This window comes from Melospiza georgiana, chromosome 4, assembly GCF_028018845.1.
Source record: "Melospiza georgiana isolate bMelGeo1 chromosome 4, bMelGeo1.pri, whole genome shotgun sequence".
NCBI classification, from domain to species: domain Eukaryota; kingdom Metazoa; phylum Chordata; class Aves; order Passeriformes; family Passerellidae; genus Melospiza; species Melospiza georgiana.
In genome coordinates this window covers 51,928,651-51,948,832 of record NC_080433.1, presented here as the reverse complement: position 1 = coordinate 51,948,832, position 20,182 = coordinate 51,928,651, and the positions used below count along the sequence as shown (strand labels likewise).

Here is a 20,182-nt window from a genome sequence, read left to right as displayed (position 1 = left end):
TATTTTTAGACAATTTTAGAATTACCATGGCCCAATTTCAAACTAAAAATATGTATTTTCTGGTATGTTCCTCCATATTGTCTGTCAAGGTTCCCTTACTAGAGAAAGAGAAACTTTCATGATTCCAAGTAGTGATATAAGTTGTTCCTCTGCGAAGAAAAGATATGAATAACCAAGCAAGACTAGCATTAAAGGAGACACATCATTTTTAGAACAGAAACATAGAAACACAAAGCTTTTCGTCATAAACATCTCTGCAGCTTCACTGCCCCCAAACTGACAGTAAGCCCTAGCTCACAATCTCTTATAATTGTTCCAAAAAATGAAAAGGCAGAAAACGACTATGTTCTTAATGCCTGAAGCCTTTTTGTCACACTAGCTTGTTTAGATTAAAGAAAAAAAGTCACAAAACGAATTGAAAAACCTCTAATTTGGTTCAGTACATATTATTTATCATTTAATAAAAAAAGGCATAATAATAAGAACATTTGCTTGAAGTAATGGTTATTTTCTGGCCTTAATAGCTATGGGAAAGCAAAATTCTCAAAAGAATGTTTTCGACTACAAAATATGTTATAAAAAATTTCCAAAATTAATAACGCTAATCACCCAAGCTTTTTTTAATCTTTATGTTTTTAACCATGCACATAGATATTCCTCAAGAAGAGTTCCAGTCAAAGTTCCCTGTTCAGCCCAGTAACTGATCAGGGAGCTGATCTTCCTTGCTGGCTCAGCTTTCAGCACATAGGGACGGCGTTTCCCTGCACCTGTAAAATTTCTTCCTTAAATTACGTCCAGCCTTCCTGTTCCCCTTTGTTATTAAGGACTGTTTCCCAAGGGACACTTTGAACCAGTGCCCTGAACAGGCCAAAGTCCACCCTCTGAAAGTTCAAGGCAGAGGTTCTGTTGACCCCCTTCCTTTAACCTTGAATAATACTAAATATTATGAATATATGGTGTAAATAAATTATTAAAATACCCACAAGGACAAACATTTACAATAATGGGTAAGATTAGATTGTATTAAATTAATGAGTAATATTAGATATTTCCATTATTAAGGAAGAGAGAAGTTCATGTATTATCTGCTAGACTTGCAGTAAGTTCATTATCTTTTATTATCTGCTAGAATTGCAGTTAGTTCATTATCTTTTGTGAATATAAGCAACAGCTCCTGTGGATCTACTATTTCAATGTTTACATAGGGGACAATGTAGGACAAAGCAAAGTTTTGAGTTCTTGCAACATCATGGGTTTTTCTTATATATACATTCAGTCCTACTTTTGAATTTGCCACTGTCACAAAACAAAAGGAAAAGCTGACAAGCTTATGTGAAAGAAATGTGCAGGTTCTAATGGCACGATGTGGAGAAAAATTTTTTATATATATATATATATATATATATATATATATATATATATATATATAATATCAATAAAAATATATAAATAATATTTATAGATATAAATATATAAATAAAATTATTTTTTATATATACATAAATAAAATCTTGCTTTTTTTTTCTTTAGAACAACTGACATTTGAAAAAGGCACAATGAAATTTAAAGTATGACTCTACCTGAAACTTCACAAGGTTTATAGGATTTCTGATACTCTTTTTTAAGTTCATCATGTCTGTATATAAGATGTGGTTTGTTATGTTCATCTTCATGTTCACCTCCATCTGCTTTCATCAGAGGTTCTAAAATGTATTCACCATCATGTGCCTTGAAGGTGCCCATCTGAAAGCAAGAGAAGTAATTTAATTATTTTCCACTGAAAATACTGGTGTAAAAATAATTCTCATTGAAATAAAAGCTATTTATGGTAACATTTTGATGTTAATGATCATACACATGCATGTCAGACAGGGGAAACTCCAATAAAACCTGGAAGGTAAGGCAAGAGAAGTTTGCTTTCAGGGACTTGCCCCACCAGAATAACTCAGATTACCTCACATATTAACAATGTATTAAAGGTAATTACAATAAGAGTTATGAAACAAAGGAGATCACAAAAATATAGAGAAACCAGGTATAACCAAGCAGGCCCAGTTGGGAACTGTGCAAAGGTGTTGTGGAGAGCAGAGGCCATCAAGAAATTCAGAATTTGACTGCTGTCAATTGACTGCTGACTGGACTGATTTGTTGCCTTCTGCCCTTTACATAATTTATATAGTATTCTTCTTCCAAAATTGCATTTCCCCCATAGATTAGAAACAGTGTTAATATGGTATTATTTTTGAAGATTTTTTAACTGGAGCAGAAGTCAAAGTTGACACCATTAAAGTATCTTTTATCCTTGATGCCCCCAAAACACTCCCCATCCCCGGTCACCGTAGACACACATGGTTAACTGTGTAATGGGAGCCACAGTAACTTGATTACCAACAAAAGCACTGGCACATACACAAAGAACAAAAATTAAGCTCCTTTCCCCCAGCCCCCTGCCCCATAATCCTTTCAATTATGAAATCCTAAAGCTGACTGTTCTTTCTCACTGCACTTCTAACCGAATTCATAATTTCCTACTTTAAGTACTCCACCTCAGGAGACTACGAGGAGGAAGAAAGAATTCCATCAAATTATTTTCAAACTTTTTAGCAACTTCCTCACTTCAGCCAATTAAACACATCAAGTGAGTAGGTACACTGCATCCTGATAGATGTTTTGCCACTAAAGCTTAAGATTGACCAAAGAGACAGAAGCAACAACATACATAATACGGTTTAAGAGATTAAATGTTCATGTCAGCCTTGAAACTCAGGGTTATAGAGAGAGTGGCAGAGCAGGATAAATGAGAACAGAATCAAGAATAGGGCTTTTTCAAACAACCCACTAAGTTTTCTAACCTACTAACTGCTGCAGCCTATTTCAGTGCCCAGGGTATTGTACTGGAATTATAATTTCCCCTTGAACTTGGGATCCTTCTAAGCAGTTATCAGCTGTCAATCTGTAAGAGTCTGTTAGTATGACACATGGCTGAAGCCTATCTGCAATCTTGTCTGATATATAACATTATTAATGTCAACACATTGTGGATGAATCCTCTGCACCAGCTTTGTTGCAGAATGAAAAAAGACATCTAAATAGTATTTTCATTTCAAGACTGTTTAAATCTAACTCACAGAAGCACTTTTCCCCCTCAGTTTCATTTAAATTCTTTGCAAGTAGTCTTCATGCTGGATCCTTTATACATTCAGTTTAGCCTTCTCACATGCAGTGTTTCCAGGGCATGTAATTTGTAGAGGACAGCAGATTGAGTGTACCAAGAAAGGCCTGGAAAGGGCTTCAGGAAAACAGACATGCCACAGCTTGTCAGTTAGTCTTAAGGTACAACTTTTTAGGTTTGTAATGACAGGGACAGACAAGAGCCTGTCACTCAGGGACAAAGCATCAATTCCCGTTAAGATTCATGTTTTATTACATATACTATTACAAAGTCCCAGTTAACAAAAATGTGATAAATCTGACCCTATACTATTTGTCAACACTCACATGCTAATTAATTATTTTCTCCTGATATACCAAAACCCATATTTCTACATAATAGATATTTAAAGTATGTTCTTCCAGATTTAAGCAAGAACTTTATTTTCCACATACATTTTACTTCCCTCCTATTCTTTCAAACAGGTGGAGCAGATAATCTGGGTTTGTCTCTTCAAGATCTTTTCCAACAAACAGACAAGGAATGGTTTCAGCTACAACACACAGATTATAAGAACAATACCCCAGAATTTACAAGGAAAGAGTTCGTACTACATTCTAAATTAAACTTTCAAACTATCAGACTTCCACTGGAAAAGATAAAACCAGCAACAAGGCAATATAATTTTTCTATGATTCCATTCTTAAAAAAAAAAAAAAAAGTAAAACTCCCAAACAAAACATAAGACATATGTTTTTGACTGAGTCTCCTCACTTCAAAACTTCACAATAACAGACCACAAATTTACAGGCCAAAAAGTTAGGACAGACAGTTGGATGGACAGAATCCTCCAGTATGATTCCTGGCCTCAAAATTATTCCTAGCTTTTTTTTCACATCAAAAGATTAACACAAGACAGTTCAATTGCGTCCTTAAGACTAGAGAGTCCACCTTTACAGATACTTGGGACAACCATTTTAGAAAAATGGATTCAGCTGTCAAGCTTCCTTTTGCTCACTCTTGGGCCCACTGATTCTCACAGAGTATCCCCGGATCAATGGCCTGTTTAGATATGGAAAAAATAGCTGAGCAAAAATCTATAATGCAAAAAGCTTTCATTCTTTCTACAATGAAATCTCTCCTCTTCAACAATGTATGGGTAAAGAAGCAATTACTACCACTGAGTAGTTATGAAGGCCTCCTATCTGTAGTCTATGACAAATTTTTGCACATCAACTGAACACACTATGTTGTATGGGAGGAAGAGCAAAAATTAAGAGATCAAGCAGTGTTCTATCTTAAGAAAGGTATTTGATATTTGTCATTCAAAGCCAAAGAAGACATTGAACTTGTAGCCACCTATTCCAATCCTCCAAGTTTGCCTTGAAACTACATGGTTTGTTTCTCATTTTCCTAACACATGCATCTACAAAAATTCAGTCACCAGTTACACTGCCTGTTTATAGTCCTCCAGCCAGGAAAGTGATACTTCATGTGGTGACAGATTCTGCTGATACAAATGGAGCTATTGCTGCATCTTGGACACACAAGGAAAAGAGCTGTGAGATCCAAATGAAGAATACTTTTGGTAAAATGAAATAAAGAAAAGTCCCTTAGATGTACAGAGGTAGGTTGCTGAAACAGGAGCACAAGCATTTGCAGGAAATTAAATCAGAAATGAACTGGATTTATCATCTACAGATGCCTCTCAAATCATCTAACATGAAAGCTGCCTGAATCATTCTATTCCTGTTCTTCAGATAAAGAGATAAAAGTACATTTAAAGATCCCTTCAGTAGAAGTAGACTACAAAATTGAAAACAGTCTCCTGCACATCATAAATAAATGGTCCAAAGAAGAAGTGCTACCCAGAACTATGCATATGCATAGATTTGAGAAAATTTATGAGAAAACCCGCATGAGAATGATAATTTATATTTTGGATTTAAAATATTATGAATGATCTAGACACTTTAGATTAAATCAAGGTTCAGGAGATCAACACAGCTACTCACTATATGGTATGACTTAGTGGTTTAAAGTGGCTTAAAACTGTATAGTCTTAACCAATATTAACTCTATTGCAGGAGTTATAGAAGTAAATATTGCAAAATTATGGTTAAAGAATGTACCATGCCCATATACAAATTACATCTTTGTCTACAAAGTTTTCAGAACACATGGAAAACATAAGGGATATACAGCAGATTTCAGAAATGAGGAATCAGTATGTTCAACATCACAATTGGAATTGTTTCATCAAAACTCTAAAAGAACAACTGAAGCTCTGGAAAACTTGGCTCTAAACTGGCAGACTCTGTCCCAGATAAGCTCCACTCCTGTGCTCAAGTACTTCTCATGCCCTTAAAGTATGGCTTCTTAACTCACTTGAAAACCTGTAAGTAGTTTATAGCAAGAGCACTTTAACAGTCAAAGTAATTTACAAAATCCCTTCCTTTTATACTATTCTCTTCCCCTCTGCTATCCCTCCTCTTTTGATTATTCAAAGCTTTTCAATCACATAAGAATCCCTCCCCTTTTTTCTCCTGCTTCGCTGTTACAATATTTTATGATGAAAGACTTAAGAAACATTGCTTAATTAAAGAAAAAAGTATTACAGTGATCATAGCACACTGTCAACATTTGGAAAAAGTATTTCTGCTGGAAGATAATTCGGCTAGAAACACAATAAGAGATAGCAGTTCAAGCTAATGTATTAAAATCAGAGCTAATATAATTGAAATAAGAAAATAGTAATAAAATCATAAATTTTTATTTTTCCCTCACCAGGGAAGAAATATCTAGCAAAAAATGTTTTCTGGTAGGAAACATTTTAGAAGTGATTGAAAGCAACATTATGTTTGAAGTTCTTAGAGAATAAAATTCTACAAGTTTGTTATAGGTATCTAACTGCATCTTACAAATTCTGTGATGTTAAGATTGCATGAGCTGACTATAATCACGCCACTAAAATAATTCATGGGGCACTCACCAGGAAGTGTCCTGGTCTGCAAAGACACCTGAGCTTTGGTTAGATAAAATTTCTTAATTCCAGATTGAAACTTAAGTTCCATGTAAGTGCTTAAAGGGATTTTACCTATTTGTATGTTTAGACCATGCCTTACCAATAAACATACGATAACCAGGAGTTTCTAAATAAAATTTGTAGCCAAAACAGAGGGGCTAAACAGCAAAAAGCTTGAGAGAATGTTAAAAAAACAATCTCAAAGCCGCCAGGAAAGAGCATTGGTTCATGGAAATAAACAAGATTCAGCGGAGTGGAAGAAAGAGAGAAGGGTCATTTATTTATTTATTTTTATCTTTATATACAATTCACAGTGAACAAGCTAGACAAGCCAACTAAAAATATGCATAACTTTTTTTAATAGATATATACATGGAGATTCTATTACAGAAAAGCAGTTACACAATGCCTGTTGACATTGGCAAAACAAAATGTATAAATACACACAGGGATTTTCTTGCTTGTTTGGGGGTTACTTTGGGAGGGAGTAAGTTGTTGGCTTTTATTTTTGAGTTTTAGGGGGATTTAGTTTTAACACCTCAACTATCATCAAGCCAAGTATTCTGACAGAACATAGACCTACAGGATCCATACACTTTATCTTGAAGGATACTCCATCATGTCATCTCTCCTGTCTCAGAAAATGTCAAGCAAATTTACACTTGCAACTTATCTCTGTTTAAAGAGAACTTCCTAGTTTGATGTTTTTAAGTAGATGCAGAACCCCCTTTTTATCTCACTGGGAGATGAATAGCTCCATACAGTCCTTCTGACCTCATAAGCACCATCACAGGCAGTTATCACCCAAGAGCACACAAGCTATGGTTAGATTTTCACCCTAGTCAGCCACACAGTAAGCTACCTTGAGTACTTCTGTAAATATGTGCATTCCCAGAAGATATTAACTGTTCTCAGTGTCTGGCTTTGCTATCTGAATCTTGCCCTTTTCTACATGAGGGTACGTCTGAAACAGAATGAGAATTGAGACCATTGCAGATACACTATCTCATATGGGAAGCATATCTATTCCCCAAGAGTACAAAGTTCCCTGAGATCCATGACAGCTAAATGTTGACTGCCACCTGGTACTGGAAGCATTAAGTTCAGACAAAAAAAGAAAACGCACACACAACCCCTCCCCCCCACCTATTTGCACACCAGTAATTTAGTTTAGTGACAGCAAAGGTCCATATGTTGTGTACTCTGCCCTTCCCTGACACAGAAACTTCTGTGTATTTCCTCAAAGTTTAATGAACATGTGTTTGTGTATGTATATATAAACAGATAAAAGTAAACCAAAGTTCCTCTGGCTGCCCAGAGCATACCAGCAAATTCACCTGGGTCATATAGATCCAAACAATAAAAGCAGCAGTTGAGAACAAGCTGCAGCCATCAAAACAATTTATTTGACAACACATGGGCAAAGAATGTGCCCAAGCAGTCACCAATGAAAGGCCACTAGACACAGGACATGGGCAGAAGGCAGCCCAGGGATGGCTCAGCACCCTTGACATACAATGTTGCATAGGCACATCCTCTCTGTTGAGAGGACAATTCCTGTGGAATTTTGCTGGTGAACAAGTAGACACATACTCAGGACTCACTGCTTTAGATAAAACATTTTCTGTGACAGACCTTCAGCTGCACAATCTGCAACTCCACATATCTTCTCAGTTTATAACTGCAATTACCACCTGTATTTGCTGATCTGTGCTGGTCCATGTATGAAGGTATAGCATCTGTGGAAGCATTTCCAGGAAAAGTTGAGATGCAAAGAGCCTGAGGAAAACATGCTGCAGAGGATTCAGGGTTTTTAAAACAGCTATAGAGGGGACTGAAATTGTCTATTTTGTAACAAGCCAAAGAGAAAGAATATTCTTATCTTAAACTTGCAAAGGAAAACCTTTTACTTGAAACCACCTTGTGCTGATCAGAGACAGAGCAAATGCTCAGGGTTATAATGGAAGCACTGAAACTCTTCCTGTTTTGCAGATCCAGAGCCAGAGTCTCACCTTTTATACATGTATGACACAGGAAACCAGAACTACCACGTGGAAGTCTTCAGATCACCCAGCAAGTAGCAGTAAGACTTTGTTTGCTCAAGCAAGAATCAATTGCCTTGAGCTGACATTTTAATAGGATTGTTTTCCTAGCTTATGATGGAATCAGTATATTAATATAAAAAAACTATGAAATCCAGCATGTGCCTTATGGATATTCATAGCATTATAAATGTAACCCGAATACTGAAACAATCCTGCCTTCCAGATGTAGAAAGTATCTTTTTTGAAGTGACAGCTTAGAAGTTAAAGCATTAAATTATCTCAAGGTAAGCATATTTTCTAGTTACAAGTGTTAAAAGTTTCTTGGAAAAAACAACTTAGTTTCACTCACTGAGGTTGTTAGTACTAAGGAGCACAAAACCAGGGAGCAAACATCTGGGGTTTGTCACCTGCACTAGATCTGCACAAGAAACTGGATGCTGGCTATGCTAGCAGTAGCTTCTAGCAAGTTTTCTTTGGGATTTGGACTGTTGGATTTTTTAACCAATTAAAAATCACAGTTTTTTAAGACAAATTCCAAGACTGCTTCCTTTTCCCTAAAAGGAGCCACTTTACCAATCCATAGCAGCAGACAGAGCTGTTTTCAGAACCTCTGAGAAAGGTGATTCGCTGACCTGGATTAATAAAAAATAAACACAACCTCCTGTGCTGAGGATTGTGAGGATCCACACTTAGGTTCATACTCCTGCCCTTCTCCAGACTAAAGTAAGTCTGATGTGCAGTAAGGGAGCATTGCCAAAGGGCTCCCTTGAGCTGCTGAGGAAGAAACTTGTCACACTCCAAAGCTGCATTAGAACAAAGTGGCCCTGCCTTCCTGGATTGCACAGGAGAGATTCCACACAAGAAGAGATTCATGTGTACTTTTCTACTCCTAACTACTGCCAGCCAGTGAGTATGTGAAATTGCTCTACACACAAGAGACCAGACACCCAAAAGAATGTATTTTTCCCTTTTTTCTTACCTTTTCATCTCTCACAGTAGTCACATAAAACACCTTTGGCACTTAAGCATTCTTCTAGCTCACAAAAACTGATTTTAACTGTTCTCAGCATCAGCCAACACCCTCTTAACCCCTGATAAAAAAATACCAGGTTTCTCAACAGACTAAACAAACCGTTTCTGTAGCATTCACTCAGGATGATGAAAAAAAAAAAGCCAACCAAAAAAAGTTTCTTTCTTTAGATGGGTCTTGCTAGGAATTGAATGTGCATGCTAGTTAAAATAAGGAAGCTATCATCATTTATAAGACACTTCATTCACTGGTATTAGCTTGTATTTGTCATTAAGCTTATAAGTCACACGTTCTCAAAAGTGAAATTATTTTTAACTATTAGGGGATTTACCTCTTTGATTTTGCTGTCTGCCTAACCTTTGAAAAGTATATTTAGTCTACAGGCATCCAGGGACATCCTCAGCAGATCCCATTCCCTGTTTGTAGGAAGCTAACTGACTAAGGCAATAAAAGCAAAAAATATGGAACTTCAGAAAATAAAGTGAAATAAAGCATGAAATCTCAAAAATTACTCTAAAGATGCAAGAAATATGCCTGTATGTGATCAGATGTTCAGCTAGGCACCCAGGCCATCACTCCAAATGACCTTCTGCCTTTGATGGATCCCAAAGTTCCCTAATTATACACTCCCTCCTTGCAATTACTACAGACTCCCTGCTGACCTTCTAACCTCCCTGTGCCATTTGCACCCCTGAACCCAGGGCATGCTCTGAAATGTAACACAACAAAACTGCAGACAGGGTGTCAGGGGCCATTAAGCAATGCTCCATGGGTACTCTGCGTTGTAGGTGCTCTTAGCACACACAGGAAAAGGCTTAATGGAGGGTGAAATGGCAAATCAGGGTGGAAGGGGACAACACACTCAACCTGAGAATGCAAAGAAAGGGAGGAAAGAAGGAACTTGAGGAGAACTGAAGCTGTGATGAATGCACTCAGACCTTGGGGATAGATGCCTACAGGATAAAGTGAACACAAGTTCCTGGTCTCACTTCACATGACTCGGGCACATATCCTGAGCAATTTTTAAAATTCCATTGTTACACTCCCTGTACCTTTATAACTGAGAACAAGTCATTTTCTCCTGCCTAGCTTTTACAGCATTGGTCAAATACAAGCAATTCTCTTATATATGCAAAGCTGAAAGACAGTTCAAAGCAGTATCATAACTTCCATACACTAAGCTCAAGTTCAGCAATCCTACAAAGAGAAAGGACTTTACCTAAAATAAATATAATGCAAGGCTACTGAGTCACTAGCCTGGTTTCTACCCTCTTGCTCCCAATAAATAGTATCTGACCTCAGTAGCAGTCAGACTTTAAATGTTTGGATGCACTCATGAAGCATGGCACTGTTCATTAAGGGGCAATAACTGACTAATGTATTTTTTCAGGTACATTTGTTGAATGCACAAACCCATGAAATTTTAAAAGCTTTGAGGATGAACACATCTTTTAACTAATTTTTGAGGATAGTCCTATCTAGGAATAGGGAATGCATTCAGGGAGGACAAGATCTCACAGGATAATTCCACATGGTCTGTAGCTCCCTCTTTTTGCATTCATTCTTCTCTAAACTCCAAAAAAGCTTTCTCCTTTGGCAGTCTCACAAGGCAGAAAACATTTGCTTTGAGTCCATGAGGATGAGGAAGAACATTAGCTTGAAGGTTCTGAGTGAGGCTGGAGGACACACTGTGCAGTTACAGGCAATCAGCTGGCTGTGCCCACCACACAATCCCTCCCTGGAAAACTATAGGCACATCCCACAGAAGTGTAACAGCATCCATGGAGGCTCTGCTTCCTCTTCTGAAAACCATCACCACTGAGGGGAGAGCAGACACAACCCTGGCTATGCTACATTCCTTCCAAGGCTGTATCTGCCTGGGCAGAAAGTGAAATGAGAGGTGAGAGAAAGCCCTGAGAGCAGCAAGACAGAGAGGTGTTTGCTGGGGGTCAGACCAGGCACTCTGTGAGCCAGGCAATGACTGAGGACATGAAGCACAGCTGGAAGCTGCAGTGACAAGTTCACACAGCTCATCTAGAAGAGGGAAAGGCCTCAGTTAAAGGCACTCAGGGATTTCTGACCATACACATACATGATGATACTGCAATGTATCAGTAAGGAAGAGGGGGGGAGAGAAATAAGAAGTCAGACATTCAGCCTGTTGCAGGCAAGAAGATGATCCTGTGATTAAGAATTTGAGAACTGATAAATAAGGTATTTGAGACAACTTTTAGCAGCAGTAAGTACAGGTTTTGATGAAAAGTTACTTTTAATGTACGTGGTTCCTTCAAGTAATGCAAAGCAACAGTTTACAGGAATAGAATTCAAACAGGCAACAAAGATTGTTGAAAGTGCAAATTCTTAGAACTTCTCATAAAGTATGCCACTATTCTCAATGACACGACATTTGAGCATCTATTAAAACATGAAACGTGGAAGAAATAAACCAAAACCAAGCATATTTGTGATACCTCATCTTTCCCTCTCCTTGTAAACATACTACTCTCTCTCTTAGTAAACATATTAAGATATCTGGTATAGTTTTGAATTGAACTTTAGATAATATAGTCAAGAACCAATGACAGTTATTTGTAAAGCAAGATATATAGATAAAACTTAGGATGAATACAGAATTACTGTTTTCAAATGCTTGCTTCATCACTAATTTCCAAGCACTAACCAAAGTCCACACACCTCAACCCAAAGACAAGATGGAATATATCCAAATATCCAAGAAGCACAAGAAAGAGGTGTTTCTTTCAAATAGCAGTTATTTCTGGTTCTCTCTTCTATCCTGTCTATCACCCTCTATTAATACACATCATACAGTCCTAAATACATCCAACCAATTGCATTCTATTTTGTGTAGGCTACTAGAAAGAGCCTAGTGTATGAAGTTGGATTTTCTTGAGGTCCCAAAAATAAGAGTCTTGCACCTTTAGTTTCCTAAGTGACTGCAAAAAAATGGAACAACGCCAACTTCAATTCACAGTAATATTTACAATGCTGTATTTCTACAGTGTGCCTGTCACACAACTTGTCCTTGGCCTTTCAATAAGAAGTGATGTGGCAAAGCACAAGGTATCAGTCTTCGTGTTTCTAGGCACAAAACTATAAAATATAGCAACACAGTACAATTGTTTTCAAAGACAGTTGTGTGATGCTATTTCTCCTTATCACTTTGGAAGACATAATAAATGCTATCAAGGGATAAGTACAAAATGTATAGCATTGCAGTTTTGATTTGTCTGCTCAATACAATTCTTAAGAAGGGTTTCACAGACACACTTCCACTGAAGTTAGGAAATTTCCTATTCCCTTTTAGCAGAAATGTGTTTAGAGAGCACTGCTGCACACTTATTAGTATACAACATACCTTTACAGCATTGTTGAAAGCTGAGGAAGAAACTGATCAACACCAGCTCTTCTCTCACCATCTCAACTACCATTACTCCTCACCCACAACCACAATATCTGTTAAGCTACAAACACATAACTGATGCAACTGACAGCATCATTTTATCAAGACAATAGCTTACTGTGTTTCTAGGGCATGCTTTTTCCCTCGGTTACAACGCTCTTGGTGTCAGGAGTTACATTAACCAACTACATTACTGGCCAGCAAGAGATCCTTTGAAAGCGGCATTTGTATATCCCACCAGAGAAGTATCATCATGAGTGCACACTGCTGATGCCAAGACATTTCATTACCAACTACTTGGAATGATGCCCAAGAATTTCCAGCTTAGCTCTCCAGCAAAGGCATCCCACTACATTTCTTTCAGGGAGGAGAATATGAATGGAGACAGGAAGCAGTGACCAACATGCTTACCAAACCACCACAGATGCTGAAGACAGCCATGTGCGTTTCCTGGGCATTGACATGCCCGCGGTAGAAACAGTGCCGCAAATCAGAGGACGGCTGTTTCTGCGGGGCCCCGACGTGCACCACCGTGTACTGAGCAGCGAGGAATCCTGCATCAGCACTCAGGTTCAGCTGGAAGACCTGCCCGTACGCTCTGAGCTGGTAATGCGTCCGGAAAGCAGCGGGCTCCAGCGGTGCCTCCAAGCTCCTTTTCCTCCTTCTGAAGTGATGCGTGTGCGGGAAAACTTCTCCAAACTCATTCACTCGGACAGGTGTTATGATTTCATAAGAGGAGAGCTGCTTCACCAAGGTCTCTGTAACAAAAGGCAGGAGGCTCAGCCTGACACCGCAGCACAGCAGCAACGCCCCGCCGGCACCCGCACGGCTGCTGGCACGGCACTCGTGGCGCCAGCCCGGGGTCCGGTGACAGCCGGGGGCGGGGGGCTGCCGCCAGCGCGCCCGGCGAGACCCGCGGCCGCCCGGCCCCGCCACCCGCCGCCGCCGGGAGCCAGCGCAGCCTCCTCCCGCCCGCCCGCCGGGGAGCGGCGGCTGCCCCGGAGGGCACGGCGCCCGCCGCAGGGCCACGACCCCCGGGCCGCTCGCCGCCTTTGCTGCCGCTCGCTTACCTTGCCCGGGGTGGAAGCGGACGCCCCACGACGCGGTGACGAGCAGGGAGAGGGGGCACAGCAGAGCCGCCAGCCGCCTCGCCCCCCGCATGGCTCGCTCCGCGGCGGCCGTGCCCGCAGCGCCCCCGGGCCGCCGCCGCCTCAGCGCCCGCCGGCCGCCCGGGCCGGCCCCGGCTCCTCCATGCGCCCCGCGCCCCTCCTCGCGTCCCGCCGCCTCCGCGGCCCCGCACACGCCCGCGGGAAGCCGCCCCGCGCCCGCGCTCCCTCTCCTCCCGCCCCTCGCCTCCGCTCCCCCAGCTCGCTCTCCGCCGGCGGGGTGGGCGAGGGCGGCCCTTCCCCTCCCGTCCCTGCCTCCGCCTCCCGTGCCGCTGCCCCCGCGGCCGGCGGGGCGGCGCGGAGATGCCCGCTGCCCTCAGGCGGGGCCATCCCGCACCTCAGGCGGACTCGGGCCCGGCCCGCCCCCGGGACACGGGCCGCCCAGGGGCGGAGGGCAGCTCCCCCTCCGCGGCCTGGGCAGGGGCGGCCCCGGGGTCTCGGCCCCGTCCCGCAGCCCCCCGCCCCGGCTGCAGGCGGCGTTACCGCACGCGAATGGTGTCCCTCCAGCCAAAATATGGGGTTGTGAGGAGCCTGGCAACGCCGCATTCCCACCGGGAGCGGCAGAGGCCGTGCCGGGAGAGCCAGCGGTGTGTGTCCCACAGATTCAGTATCACCCGCAGCCCCCGCCGATCACCTGCCCCTGCGCTCCGCTCCGGGGGAAGCCGCTTCCCCAGGCTGCCTTCAAGGAAGGGGGTGTCCAGGCAGAGCCTGACACCACGGTGTCGACGGACAGGAATTGTTCTGGCTCCAGGTCCCCTGCTTCGGTTGTTCTGTCCGGGCGAAGTCTTCATAAAGCTGCTTGTCCCAGCATTCAGGGAGCCCAGCATCCCTCGCATGGAGTGCATGGAGTATCTGTTTTACCTGAATATTTTTCCTGAAATGAGGGAATTGGCTGATCAGGTCTTGAGTGAAGCTATATAGTACTGAAACAGCCTTCACTGCTAGAATAAAATCATATATCCCTTGTCAAGAGTCCAGGATTGTAGAGGGAATATGTGGATTGTTCCAATGTATATTGGCATCCAACATAATCTTGAGAATGTTGAGTCTTGTTGTGAGTACCGTGTTTCTTCTTGAATACTCAGAAGAAGGAAGCTCTCAGATGGATATTAAACTGTTTTTTCTATGTGGGGTCCCTGAGAAGCACATATGAAAAGAAAAAATATTTGTTATCTGAACAGTTCTGCAAAGTGAAGTAAACAAAAAGCTTATGTCTCCAAATACCATAAATATCAAAGAAATCCAACAAGAAGCAAGTATTGCAAAGTATTTCTTTTAAACTGCATACACCAAAGAAGACTGATCATGATAGTTAAACATAACTCTACTTCTGAGAATTGGATATGAGAAAGGAGGTGAGAGGAAAGAGGTCCATTCTGCCCACCACAGAAGCATGAAGATGCAAGATTCATTTCAGCACCCCGAGATGTGCTGTTGCAGAAGACACATGGGCAAACTAGAGTAGAGCAAAAGTAGAGCAAAGTTTGAGTGCTTTGATTTTATTGGCATAAAATGTGCAAACAATAGTAAGACATTAAATTGAGAGGAGCAATTGTTGTACATGCCTCTGATTTCTCCAGCAAATTAGAATTTCCCCATTTCTTGGATCTTACTCGTTGAAGCAATTATCAGAGTGCAGCAAGTTATCTCCTTCCCAGTCAACTTAAATGGTTGTCAGTGATGAAGCAAATATGCATTACTTCATTAAATAGAAGCAAATACCTGCTGATTCAGATGTGACGTTTCACTTGTTTATGATTTTCAAAATTAGTTTTTGTAAAAATAAACAGAAGCACTAATCACCAGGAAAGTCAAAGGTTCAGTGATCCCAATTAGAGCACAAAGCTTTGTTGTAGACCACTTCAAAGCAAATATAAGATGACTCAATTTTTTTAACAATGTATGTATTTTTAGTGTTTTAGGAAAGACGTTTGCTTCAAATGCAAATATTTTAAAAGCAATAAAATTACTTCTCCTAAATCTCATTTCATTGTGTTTAAATTTCCCTGTATTCTATGTGAGAGTGGAACCCCAGCTCTTCTATGGCAAACATTGAAGGTCTATCTCTCTCTGAAGATCAATTGTTTAGAACAATTTAAAATTGACAACCTTCATTTAGATTGACAAATGTCCCAGTAGCTCCTCTCAGTGCCATGGACAAAACCCAGTGCCAGCTAAGGCACTTTTTTTTCCAAATTTTCAACTAAAACAAAAAGTAAATTTCTGAACATGAATCTAGCAATTCAGGCAATGTGAGGCCTCGCAGTTGAGCACCTTTTTATACTTAGCAGCCATTATTCCTTCAAAAACTACTGAAGCCCTAGAGGTATTAGACACAAGTCTGATTTTCAAACGCAGGATGGGTTAGCTGTGTGGGAGCAAAGGACAATAGGGCAGGGGATTAGGGCAGTGCTAGCAGTGTTCATGTTACCTGAATGGCTTTGGGCAATAAGCTGTGGTCATTCATTTGACCTCCACCCATATGGCATCACTTTGAATCTTGTGACGAGCAAATACAACCCTGTGTATCAAAGCAAGAGCTACATTTCTGTTACAAAGAAATAGAAATACATCAGAAAATTCAGAAATCATGGAAATAGTATGTTTGCTACAACTGTTAGAGCTAGAAGGGTAGAGACACACATAAGGATGAAGTGAAGAGGAAGAATTATGGAAGTTATTCAAAGAAGCAGGATGGCAAAAAATGAAATATTAAAACTAAATTAAAAAAAAAAGAGGGGTAAGTACAGAAACAAGGACACAGAGAGGTTGTGCGGTCTCCATCCTTCTGTATACTCAAAATTCATCTGGTCAGGAAGCCCTGAGCAACCTGAATCAACTTTTAAATTAGACCAATTTTGAGCAGGATGTTGACCTAGGTGACCTCCAGAGTCTCTTTCCAGCCCAGGTTATTCTATGATTCTGTGAAACAAAAATTTAAAAAAAGGTTCTTGGAGAAAGCTGAAAATACTCAAGTAGAGAGGAAAAAGGAAAGGAAAATACCTATTAAAAGAACAAAGATGTAGGGGAAAAATCAGGAGAAAATAGTCTTCAGCCACAAAGAAACAGAAGAAGAAAAAAGACACAACTGAGAATATTTAGTAAGATTTTTTCAAGACTAGAAGTTATATACTGGCAAAGCTCCAGCTAAGGCAGTAGAACTATGCTAGTTTGCATCTGCAAATGCAGTCCTCAGAGATGTAATGTATTCTGACTTCATTAAATCTGCATTGACATTAAAGCTTGCTATTGAATAGTTGTCTTTAAAATGCCTCCTACATTAGTGAAATAAATCCATCTATTTACAATATTTATTCTTTTCACTTATCTCTTTCAGTTGATATGTTTGGAGTGAAGTATGTTGCACCAGTTACTTTGCAAGTCAATGAAATAGAAGGATAGTCTGTGCTTGCTAAAATAACTTGTCCTCCCTGGGGTTTCTCTAGGATTTCATGGGCAAAATGAATTGCAATTAGGTCATGATTGTTCAAATATTTGTATTGTGCATTTAAAATTCTGCAGTAGATTAGGTTTACCAGATGAAACAGTAGGATTTGTAAAAATGCATACTGAAAAAATAATACATTTCCTCCTTAGAACCACAGATTAGCTATTAAATCCTTTCACCTGTTTTTTGGCTCCATTTTTTTTATTTAAGTGGTCTTTTATAAGTGGTTTTGGCTGAAAATCACGAAGTGGAAAATAGAGTTATAAATGTCAGTCATGCAGAAAAGGCAAAGACAACATTCCACAAGTAAGTGAAATTGTTAAAATAAATAAGTTGAACAAATTTTATTTTATAAAGGAGACTTTATTAATAATACATTTTACTTCTTTATTATTATATCTTGGCATTTTTCTGTTTTGTGGAATACAGTTTAAATCGGACTTTCAGGCTCTTAGTTACTGTTCTTGGCAGGACACTAAGCACATTGCACAGATATTCCCAGTTTGCAATCTCTTCTCTTATTCATCCACTTATCTCACACTTACCCTGAGGTATCAATACCTTTTATATATATATATATATATATATATATATACACATACCATGGAGCCACCTGACCTCCAGCACAGGAACACGAGTGGCCCAAGTCCCTTGGTCCCCAGGCTGCTGCTGTCAGGAGCAGGCTGGCCTTGTCCAGACGCTGAGCCCCGCAGTGAGCCTGGCTCCCTGCCTGTGCCATGGCCCTTCCCGTCTGTGCCCCACCGTGCCTCCTCCACAATTCCATCTGCAGTGAGCCCCGGGATCTGGGCTTGGTGGAGGGAGCTGTCTGCCTGGGTCAGTCAGTATTCTCTGGGTCTTGGCAGCTGGGCTGTGCCTGCATGACCAGACATGTGATTTTGATACATACTGCTGGAGAAAAAAATGTTTTTTTCCCCACAGTATGTATACATTTCTGCTGCTATCTGCATTCACACTATAGTAATTTTTCAACAGCAGTGACTTACTCTAAGGTTCATGTCTTTAAATTTACTTTTTCCATAATCAAAAGTGACAGAAGTTTCATAACTTTTATATTATTTAATGTGAATTTGTCAAGTTTTATCTTGTGAAATATAGGTCTACATAGAGAGTGAAAAGTACTCAATACCATATCATGTAATTTAAACTTGCCTCGCTTAGTTTTATTGAGATCCTGAATAATTTTTATATTAGATATTTTGTAGCATTGTCTATTAAAGACTAGCTTACTGATAAAAAGTATTATTCACAAACAGATATATACTAGGCAGTCATAACGACTGATTTAAGAAGCTTATGATTGATTAATATTATTTCTTTGTGTTAACAAGTGAAGAGAAGCACTTTGATATCATCCCAAATTCCCCAAGAGGGAAAGCCAAGAGGCATATGCCAGCTACAGAGTATTACACCCAGCGTTGTTCAAGCAAGTACCTAGGATGTACTGGGGCTCAGTGATCCAGGACAGAAGCAGACTGATTTGTGCCTTCTGCTAACCCTGGGTCAGGAATCCTGCTCCAAGCTTCACCCTGTCTTTGTGCTCCATCAATACAGAGCACCTGTTGTATTGGATGGGAGAATTTCAAGGAGAGGCAAAGGTAGGTCACCACAAACTCCTAGAGAAGCATCCACAAGGAAAAACAAAAACTTCTAACCTGACATGTAGAAGTTATTCCATACAAGTAATTCAGAAAAATAAGAATTACTGTAGTGTGAAGGCAAAGGCATGTGCATGTACTGCCAAAAAGCATGCTTTTTTCTTTTTTTTTAAGTCACAAGCACACTGCAGCTGTTACTGTGGTTGGAGTGAAAGTAAAGAGACATAGGGTCCAATTCATCTCTCATATCAACGCTCTTAGTTATGCCAAGGATAGTTTGGCTCACATAGCACTCTCCTAGCTACCAGCCTTTTTCAGAGTCCCACTCTTGTAGACCTAAATTTAGTCTACAAGAGAATATAAATTCAACATTCCAAGACACTAACAGCAGTCATAAAATTTGGCATCAAATTATTAATAGCAAGTGAAATTATTCTTAATTGTGCTAAATCAAACCCATTTGTCCAGTGGTACACTGTGTCAGTCAGAAATGCTGACTTTAGCTGGAATTAGACTCCTCAAAACCAGAGATTTGCTTTAAAATATATGTCCATGTGGTGAACTGCACTAAGACCAGGAAGATCCAGAGGCATCTGAACTCCAAACACTCTGCTAGGTGTGGTTCTATAGCATGATGGAAAGGATTACTTAGAGCACAACATGAGACATCCTCATATCCCAGTGCTGTATTTCAAAAGAGATGTGAGCTTATTTTGCATCAATTTCACTGTTCTGACATTATAGTCATATGACACAAATGTGGGAACATCACAAATTCATGGACCATTGCGGTATCTTACTGGACCAAATATTGTTATTCACTGTTAGAACACTATTCATGTGTTAGAATTCATAACTCTGACTATGAAATTGCTGAAGACAAAAGGAGAGGAAAATCATGTATAGTGCTAACAGGCTTTCCTGGAGAGAGCATATGCTTCATGCATTGCAAGAAACTTGTAGGAAAAGAGTTGCCAGCTCTCTGCCAGCTGATGGTCACTGCACACCTAGAAATTACCATCTTCATTATGGGTTTTTCTCAGATATGAGATATTTTTTTCTTCCTTCAGACACTATTTTTCCCAGCTGGGAGTCACAAGAAAAATACCAAACTGATCACCAAGACAATGGATGGATGAGGGCTTCCATGGCAAAGCAATACAAAGCTATGTGTAAAGAGCTACGCTGTGTTTCCATCTTTAGTAATTCGGAAATATTATCTCCTGATAGCCAACTTGAAAATGCTGACATTGCAGAAATGTGCACCATTTCTTTTGTCT

The 20,182-nt window shown here is 40.2% G+C and overlaps 1 protein-coding gene across 1 annotated transcript in view; it reads right to left on the bottom strand.

Annotated features, from left to right (window-relative positions):
• Positions 1-13,833, bottom strand: part of ADAMTS20 (ADAM metallopeptidase with thrombospondin type 1 motif 20) — an 85,229-nt gene extending 71,396 nt beyond the window's left edge. Inside the window, exons 1-3 of the mRNA XM_058022645.1 lie at positions 13,743-13,833; positions 13,084-13,430; positions 1,581-1,743 (exon numbers count right to left, since the gene is read on the bottom strand). Coding sequence (XP_057878628.1) covers positions 1,581-1,743; positions 13,084-13,430; positions 13,743-13,833 — 601 coding nt within the window. The remainder of the gene's footprint in view (positions 1-1,580; positions 1,744-13,083; positions 13,431-13,742) is intronic.
• Between the last annotated feature and the right edge of the window lie 6,349 nt (positions 13,834-20,182).